General features: G+C 49.5%; 1 protein-coding gene across 1 annotated transcript in view; it reads left to right on the top strand.

The window, feature by feature from the left end:
* Positions 1–8,337, top strand: part of LOC133358245 (potassium voltage-gated channel subfamily H member 8-like) — a 77,663-nt gene extending 69,326 nt beyond the window's left edge. Inside the window, exons 17-18 of the mRNA XM_061576487.1 lie at positions 3,928–4,013; positions 7,301–8,337. Of these exons, the coding sequence (XP_061432471.1) occupies positions 3,928–4,013; positions 7,301–8,053 (839 nt within the window). The 3' untranslated portion in view covers positions 8,054–8,337. The remainder of the gene's footprint in view (positions 1–3,927; positions 4,014–7,300) is intronic.
* Positions 8,338–8,714: the final 377 nt, after the last annotated feature.

Below are 8,714 nucleotides of genomic sequence, written 5' to 3'. Positions count from 1 at the left end.
CGCACGTACGCGCGTACGCACACGTACGCACACGCACGTACGCACACACGTACGCACGGACGCACACGCACACACGTACGCGCACACACGTACGCGCGTATGCACACGCACACATACACACGTATGCACACACGTACGCGGACGCACACGCACACACGTACGCGTACGCACGCACACACGTATGCGCGTATGCACACGCACACACATACACACGTACACACACACGTACGCGGACGCACACGCACGCACGTATGCGCGGACGCACACACGTACGCACACACGTACGCGCATATGCACACACGTACGCACACGCACACACGTACGCGCACACATGTACGTGCAGACGCTTAGTGACAACTTGATTTAAGAAGAAAAGCCAACCCGTTTTTACACGAAGCAAAGCCGACGGATAACACTTTCCTCGAAAATTCCTAATAAAAAATAAGTTTCTCTCGAACGTGTGGCGCCGTTTCACGAGCGTTACAATTCTCACCTCAGTTGTAAAACTATTAAACAAATTTTTTATTATTTTTACCAGGTAAGGCCCCGCTGAGCTGCTCGTCGAAGTTGGCGGATTACCATCGTGTGAAAATGTCTCGGAGCAGCGAAATATTCTGCATGCACGTCGATTCTAAATGTGGAGGGGAAAATCGGAGGACCCGGAGAAAAATACACGTGACCACATCTCCTAGCCACCGTGGTGATGATGATGAGAGAGGGACACGCAAACTCCAAATATACAGCAGCAAGCGTCAGGGTCGGGATCGAACCTACGACCTCTTGTACACCAGGCGAGGTAGTTAACATCTCCTAGCCACCGTGGTGATGATGATGAGAGAGAGACACGCAAACTCCAAATATACAGCAGCAAGCGTCAAGGGTCGGGATCAAACCTACGACCTCTTGTACACCAGGCGAGGTAGTTAACATCTCCTAGCCACCGTGGTGATGATGATGAGAGAGAGACACGCAAACTCCAAATATACAGCAGCAGGCGTCAGGGTCGGGATCGAACCTACGACCTCCTGTATACCAGGCGAGGTAGTTAACATCTCATAGCCACCGTGATGATGAGAGAGGGAGAGACACGCAAACTCCAAATATACAGCAGCCGGCGTCAAGGGTCGGGATCGAACCTACAACCTCCTGTACTCCAGGCGAAGTAGTTAACATCTCATAGCCACCGTGATGATGAGAGAGGGAGAGACACGCGAACTCCAAATATACAGCAGCAGGCGTCAGGGTCGGGATCGAACCTACAACCTGTTGTACACCAGACGAGGTAGTTAACATCTCCTAGCCGCCGTGATGATGAGAGAGAGAAAGAGAGGCACGCAAACTCCAAATATACAGCAGGCGTCCGGGTCGGGATCTAACCTACGACCTCCTGTACACCAGGCGAGGTAGTTAACATCTCATAGCCACCATGATGATGATGAGAGTGAGAGGCACGCAAACTCCAAATATACAGCAGGCGTCAGGGTTGGGATCGAACCTACGACCTCCTGTATACCAGGCGAGGTAGTTAACATCTCCTAGCCACCGTGATGATGAGAGAGAGACGCGCAAACTCCAAATATACAGCAGCAGGCGTCAGGGTCGGGATCGAACCCACGACCTCCTGTATACCAGGCGAGGTAGTTAACATCTCCTAGCCACCGTGGCGCCCCGATTAATGTAGTGACGGTGCTGGCCCATTGGGGATCCAGAGCAGAAATAACTTCTGCACCCATGAACTACTTGGGGCTCTGACCTTTTTACTTGGTTTTTGCTGAATGCCTAGCCCCCACCACTGACCAAATGTAGTAGATGCATTAGAATAAGCTTTTACCCTTTCTGGCAATAAAACAGGTGTTAAGATGTTCAAACGCCAAACAGAATCATTTTGCAAGGAATAATAAAGTCTGCATTAACCATGCGTACTTGCGGTGAACATGCAAACAAACATTTATTAACACATTCCTGCGGAGGGAGCTGGTAGGAACGTTGGGTTGCTCGGTCAATGGCCTGCAGGGTCAACGACGGCCTGGTGTATTCCGCAAATATGCCCGACTGTGAGGGCGGGCACAAGCCGGCGTGAGTAGGTTAAACGTTGAGTTTTATAAGGGCACCACGGGGTGAGCAGCCCCTCCCCTCCCCACCCAGCCCCACCCTTCCGACCAACCACCCAGCCCCACCCTCCCCACCCAGCCCCTCCCCACCCTCCCCACCCAGCCCCTCCCCACCCTCCCCTCTCCACCCAGCCCCACCCCTCCCATTTTTGGATTCACGACAGACGGACGGACACAATAATCCCCTGTGGGCTGGTGTCACCAGGAGGTTCCTAGCAGTATAATATTTACATTGTCTTTGAAACTGATTGACCTACACGAGTATCGCCATTGTCAGAGCAGAGAACACCAAAAAGCGAACAGTACAAAGACAATGCCACACATATCAGATAATGCATAGCTGGGGGGGGTGAGCAGCTATACCATGGCACCTTTTTGCAAGTATCAAATTATGTAGAATAAGAATAGCTTTTACCCTTTCTGGCAATACAACGGGTGTTCAAATGCCAATTAGATACCTTATTAGTTGGCTTAAGGAAAGTTGTTACCACTTACCATTTAGTCAGGGGCTCCTTTGACGCCGGCTTCCCGTGCGAGCAATTTAAGAATCTTCTTGGTTCTTTCGGTAAAGTCACGCAAGCAGCCGTCCTCAGGTGTAGAACAGATCTGTCGAGAAGACAGAGACCTGTTCTACACCTGAGGACGGCTGCTTGCGTTGTGGCCGAAACGTCGTGAGAATTATTTATTATGTTTTATTTTTACTATTTCATTATTTCCATTCTACGTGACTTTACCGAAAGAACCAAGAAGATGAATCCCTGCAGTCACGAAAGCTTTAAATCCAATTTAAGAATGTTGAAAATACTATACTCTTTGGTTCTTTCGGTAAAGTCACGTAGATATAAAATAAAATAAATCACGATGTTTCGGGCGCAACACAAGCGTCCGTCATCAGGTGAGAAAGCATGATCTGCTGCTGAGCCAGACTCTTTACCGAAAGAATCAAAGAGTATGGATTCCTGCAGTCACGAGAGCTTCAAATCAAGGTTGAAAATACTGCTCCATAAAGCTGAGGGGCGACTGGGTGGCTCAGAAGTCAGAGGTCAGAGCGCCGATTGCACACCGCTGAGAACCTGAGTTTGAATCTGGGCTTCAACCACACGCGATTAAAGCCGATGCTCAGTTGCAGCCAGGTTGCGGTCTCAGCCTGGTTACCAATGACTGCAAGAAAAGCCATCAGGCATCAGGTTTAGTGGAACGTGGAAAAGTGCGCCCCCTATAGTGTAAAGTAAAAAAGGCCATCTTCTTGGTTCTTTCGGTCAAGTCACGTCAGGTGAAGACCAGGTCTGAGGACGGCTGCTTGCGTTGTGGCCGAAACGTCGTGAGAATTATTTTATTATGTTTTATTTTTGTTATTTTATTATTTCCCTTCTACGTGACTTTACCGACAGAACCAAGAAGATAAATCCCTGCAGTCACGAAAGCTTTAAATCTAAAAAAAAATGGCAGGAGTAGGCCAATAAATTGTCTAAAAATTGCCGCTCTAGAGCATCTAAGTTGCAAAACTAAGGGGCAAGGGAGGAAGCTTGCCACCAAACATTGAATCCTCTCTTCTCCTCCAAGGGGTATCAGAGCTTAGGAAGACACTAGGGAGTTGTACAGTTTATACAAACCGGTGTATTGAAACGTGCGGTTTAAGGCAGGTTTCCATCAACTCCCCGTTCATATCCTGCTCGTTTTCTTGATAAAATACTTTTGGAGACGATACAAAAAAGTTGAAGTGGGCCAGCTCGCCGCGTGTCCCGGTGGAGCATCTCGGACACAAATGTGCTGCCGTTTATTGAATGCCCCCCCCCCTCGGTTTGACGCTTCGCAGAAGGCGCGCTCGTGTTCCCGGGCTGTCCATCCAGTGACTCGACAGAATGCGACAACCGCCAAAACATCTGCAAGCTCAACCAGGAGGTGAGAGGCCACGCGCAGGTCGCACGCGTGAGCCCTGCGCGTTCGTCGCACGGGCGCATACCGTGTCAACCCATCACGGTTCACCCCGTGCTCATGTGCAGGGAAATTGAGTGTTTCAGGTCCTCATCTTCTTGGTTCTTTCGGTAAAGTCATCACGTAGAAGGGAAGTAATAAAATAATAAAAATAAAACATAATAAAATAATTCTCACGACGTTTCGGCCACAACGCAAGCAGCCGTCCTCAGGTGAAAGCCAGGTCTGTCGAGGCGACAGAGTCTGAATGAAACAGCACACGAGCTTGGAGCATATATATAAGCTGGGCGCCTTGACAAATGAATTTGCATATCAAGAGGAATTTAGCATATTTATGGGAAATGCAGGAATGTGATTAGTACTGCATATGCATGTGCATTATGCAGGATTAGCAGCATCAGGTCCACACGGCGGCGTACAGCCGTTTTAATCCGGTGCAAAACATTTATTTTTGTCAATTCGTTTGTGTTTCTCCCTTGCGATGGGACTTTGTAGGATGAACGTTGAGATGTATAAGGGGGCACGGGGTGACCAATATTAGGTCTGAATTGGTCTGCAATAAGATTGGGCACTGATAAGGGGTTGACAGGTATGCGAGCACAGTTAGGTGTGAGCACGTGTCGTGCAGTGCGTCCGGCGTGCTCGCGTGCGTGCAATGGTGTTTTATTTTTAAATTCTTTATATTAAGTTCACTTGCTTGCTTGCTTGCGTGCTTGCGTGCTTACGACCGTGCAAATCTTTCGGTCGTTTTTTAACCAACTTCCCGTGATCCAATCGAGCTGACATTTTGCACACAGACTCGTTGTGCGTGACAATTTATTTTCGTGAAAATTTTTTTCCAAAATTTTCAACATTTAGGAAATATTTTTTTTATATTTAATTACCAATTGCTTAATGGTGGCAGGCAATCATCTGACCCATAGGTGGCAGCCATCTCAAGCCAGAGGACGAGATGACTCTAGCCGCCCGTTTCAAAGACCAATGTGGGCTGGATTGTGGCCCATTGAACACGTACTGTAAATTATTTGCCACGCATATAAAGCATCTATAGTGAAAAACTTTGTTTTTACGGGTGAATTTTTCTTATCAACGATCCGAGGTCATACATCCACCCGATGTCCTCGGATCTCGGACGCCAACCAGGGTTCAATCTGGTTAGATAGCAGGGCACTGGTGCTTGTCACGTGGTCTAGGCATAGGCTGCGAGGCATTCAGGAGATGGCAGGAGAATGCTGCATGCTGGAATCTTGCATTTGGGCCGCGATTATGTTCAAGAATTGACCATTTCTACATTTGAAGTTTTCGTGACTGCAAGGATCCATACTCTTTGGTTTTTTCGGTAAAGTCACGTAGGTTAAAAAAGAAAACAAATCAATTAAGTCTGAAGACGGAAGCTTGTGTAGCCTCCGAAACGTCTTGATTTAATGTATTTGTTTTCTTTTTTAACCTACGTGACTTTACCCTAAACAACCAAAGAGTATGAATTGACCATTTGTTTGTCCCGGTCTTACCATTTTTATTGTATTGTTTCTCACGGTCTCTGTCTCTCTCCTCTCTCTCTCTCTCTCGCTCGTCTGGTTGGGCTTTCTTCTTCGCACACAATCAACATAACATCGCTTGAAGGTGCGTGCTGACAGGTATAGCGGTGTCAGCCCTGTCCAGAGATCTGTTAGATTAGCACTATGTTTTTTTTGTATTCTTCTTCTAAAGGCTTAAGAAGTAAATATGCATAATTGTTTTTTTACCCTTTTATCTGGCAACAACCAATTATCATATCTTTTTACTGGCAAATGAGGTTCCAATGAAGTAAATATGCAGTCCAGAATCACCACTTTTAGAAATGTCCTAACATTGCCATGCAAAGACTCCCACGCGAAAGTACAATTTGTGAACGGTTTTTTGTTATGTGTTTCAAATTGCCCCCTGCCAATGCCGCCCCATCATTAAAAAGTTTGGAGCGCATGCTCCCCTTATTAGCGGCGATCCTCCGGTGACAACGCAAGATAATTAACCCCGCGAAACAATTGGGCGCTTCGTGACATTTCGCGCAAAGTTGACGCGTCGCTTTGCCGCTCAACGCAAACCCGAAGTGGAATTCGCTGCGGCGGGGGCTGGTTAACCACCGCTGTGGGTTTGCGGAACACTCAAAACCCGCTGGGCTACGAGCGTGGCGAGGACGTGGCAGTACAGCAAATGGGATTGTGGCCGATGTGGGTTGATTTTTTTAGCACGGGTGCCTAAGTACGGTGCGAAAGAAGTTCAACATATCATCATGGGACCTCCTTTGCCGGTACCAACATGATGTAGCTGCTCACCCCGAGCTCTCGTTACTCTGCTAGTGCGTTGTCTTTGAACTGTGCGCCTTTTGGCGTCATCTGGTCGACCACCATATGAGACTAGGCTCTAAAGAAAGCTGTCTCTGGTGTGGACCAATCAGGTTCAAAGACAATGCATACATTATCAGAGTATTGTTTTTGTTTGCATTTGACTGCAAGTATTGTGGTTAATGTAAGCATGATTCCTTCCAAAAGGTGTCAGTTTTGTTGCCAGAAAAAAAGAGGAAAAACCCTATTAGTATATTTTGGTACTGGCAAAGGAGATCCCATGATGTAGCTGCTCACCCCGAGCTCTCGTTACTCTGCTAGTGCGTTGTCTTTGAACTGTGCGCCTTTTGGCGTCATCTGGTCGACCACCATATGAGACTAGGCTATAAAGAAAGCTGTCTCTGGTGTGGACCAATCAGGTTCAAAGACAATGCGTAAATTATCAGAGTATTGTTTTTGTTTGCATTTGACTGCAAGTATTGTGGTTAATGTAGGCATGATTCCTTGCAAAAGGTGTCAGTTTTGTTGCCAGAAAAAAAGAGGAAAAACCCTATTAGTAAGTTCAACATACATATACAAACATTAAAAAGCCACTGGAGCTTTGCCCTTTTAAATATAGATTGAAAACTAATTTCTTTAGAACTGCTTTTTGTGTGTTAGTTTGTTGTCCTTCCTGCGCATCTCCGATGAGCACGGTTGGCGACGTTCGGTGTGAATGCGTCCAACATACATTCATTCAGAGCTCCATGTCTACAACGCCTGGCGACTAGCCCTGATGGTCACCCTTGTCCAAGTACATACTAACTAGACTCAACCCCATTTGGCTTCTGAGACCTGACTAGATTAGCCACGTTTTGGCTTATCTGCTCGACGGCATTCGACGTCTAAGCGGCTTGCGTGCGGCGCGTGCTTTGCTCGCTCTGCGTGCAGATGTCCACGCTGACTCGAGAAGTCTCTCAACTGAGTCAGGACCTGCGCAGCGTCATGCTGCTCCTCAAGATGTTCCTGCCGACTCAGCCCAAACTCCCGGCAGCCGCTGAACCGGGCCGCTCGGTTCTCGCGCACTCGCCGCCCGGCGACAATCGTTTCGGGGCGCAGGTGCGGCCCGCCACCTTTGCCGCGTGCGACCACGCGGGCGACGCGTCCGCCGACGGCTGCTCCGCTGGGCCCGGCGCGAAGCCTCCCGCCGGTTCGAGCGCGACGAACAATGGCGGCGCCGCGGCAACGACGCGCCACTGCGGCTACGCGCGAACGTGCTTCTGCAGAGGCGGGCGCGACTCGAACCTCCTCAACTCCAATTTCAATTGCCTGCTGTGCGCGCCCGAGCCAAGCGGCGGCGGCGGCGGCGCGAGCGTCGCTTGGCCCGAGTCGCCCGTCGGTTTCTACGACGCCGCTGCCGCGGCGAGCCTCGAACCGCGAGGCCCGAGGGGTTTCATTCCGGAGGTGACGGTCGACGCGCAGGCCTCCCCCGCGGAGGACGGCGGGTGGCACGACCTGGTCGAGAGAGGGGCGGTGGAGTGCGCGCGTCTGCTGGGGACGCACCACCCCGCCGCCGCCGCCGCCGCCGATGCCTCCGCTCCGTCTCGCGACGTGCCGGAGCTCGTGTCTCTGGAGCTGCTCAGGGCGTCGTCGGTGGCGAACGCCTACCACGGCGGTACGGAGCTCGTCGATAACAAAGTGTAGGAGGGAATAGCCAGCGGGCAGTTTTTTAACGAGTTTGATGAGGACGAGCGCACGGTCTTCCCCCCCCCCGAGTGTGTGTACGTACATGTTGAACTTCTTTCGCACCGTACGTAGCGAACCGTGTGAATAGGAGGTGCGGGGGGAGGACAACAAACTGAACACGAGAAGAAAAAAGTTTTCTATTTAGATTTAAAAGTGCATAGGGGCCGTCCATCAATGACGTCACGCACCTGGGGGGGGTGGGGTCAGACACTTGTGACGATGTGTGACGAGGGGAGGGGGGGGGTTTGAGAAATGTGACGTCACATCAAAATGCGCAACTTTAAATCAATATAGGATTGTTATAACAACACTAATTGTTATAACAACACTAATTGTTATAACAACCCTCCTACAACATCAGAGTGCAGCGCCACATTACATTTGCACTACAATGACGATAGTTTAAAGCGATTTAAAGCATGCTTTATTTTCGAAATGTAAATATGGTTTTGAGGGGGGGGGGCGTTAGAGCTTTGTGACGTCATATTTGAGGGAGGGGGGGGTCTGACTTTTTGTGACGCCGTGTGACGAGGGGGTGGGGGGTCAAAAATCGCCCAAAATCGCGTGACGTCATTTATGGACGGCCCCATAGCTCCAGCGGCTTCCTAATATCACTCCC

The sequence above is a fragment of the Lethenteron reissneri genome, chromosome 61 (assembly GCF_015708825.2).
Source record: "Lethenteron reissneri isolate LAM-NWPU_2019-01 chromosome 61, ASM1570882v1, whole genome shotgun sequence".
Classification (NCBI taxonomy): domain Eukaryota; kingdom Metazoa; phylum Chordata; class Hyperoartia; order Petromyzontiformes; family Petromyzontidae; genus Lethenteron; species Lethenteron reissneri.
Note: the sequence above shows the minus strand (reverse complement) of the source record. Positions and strands in the feature narration are given on the sequence as shown.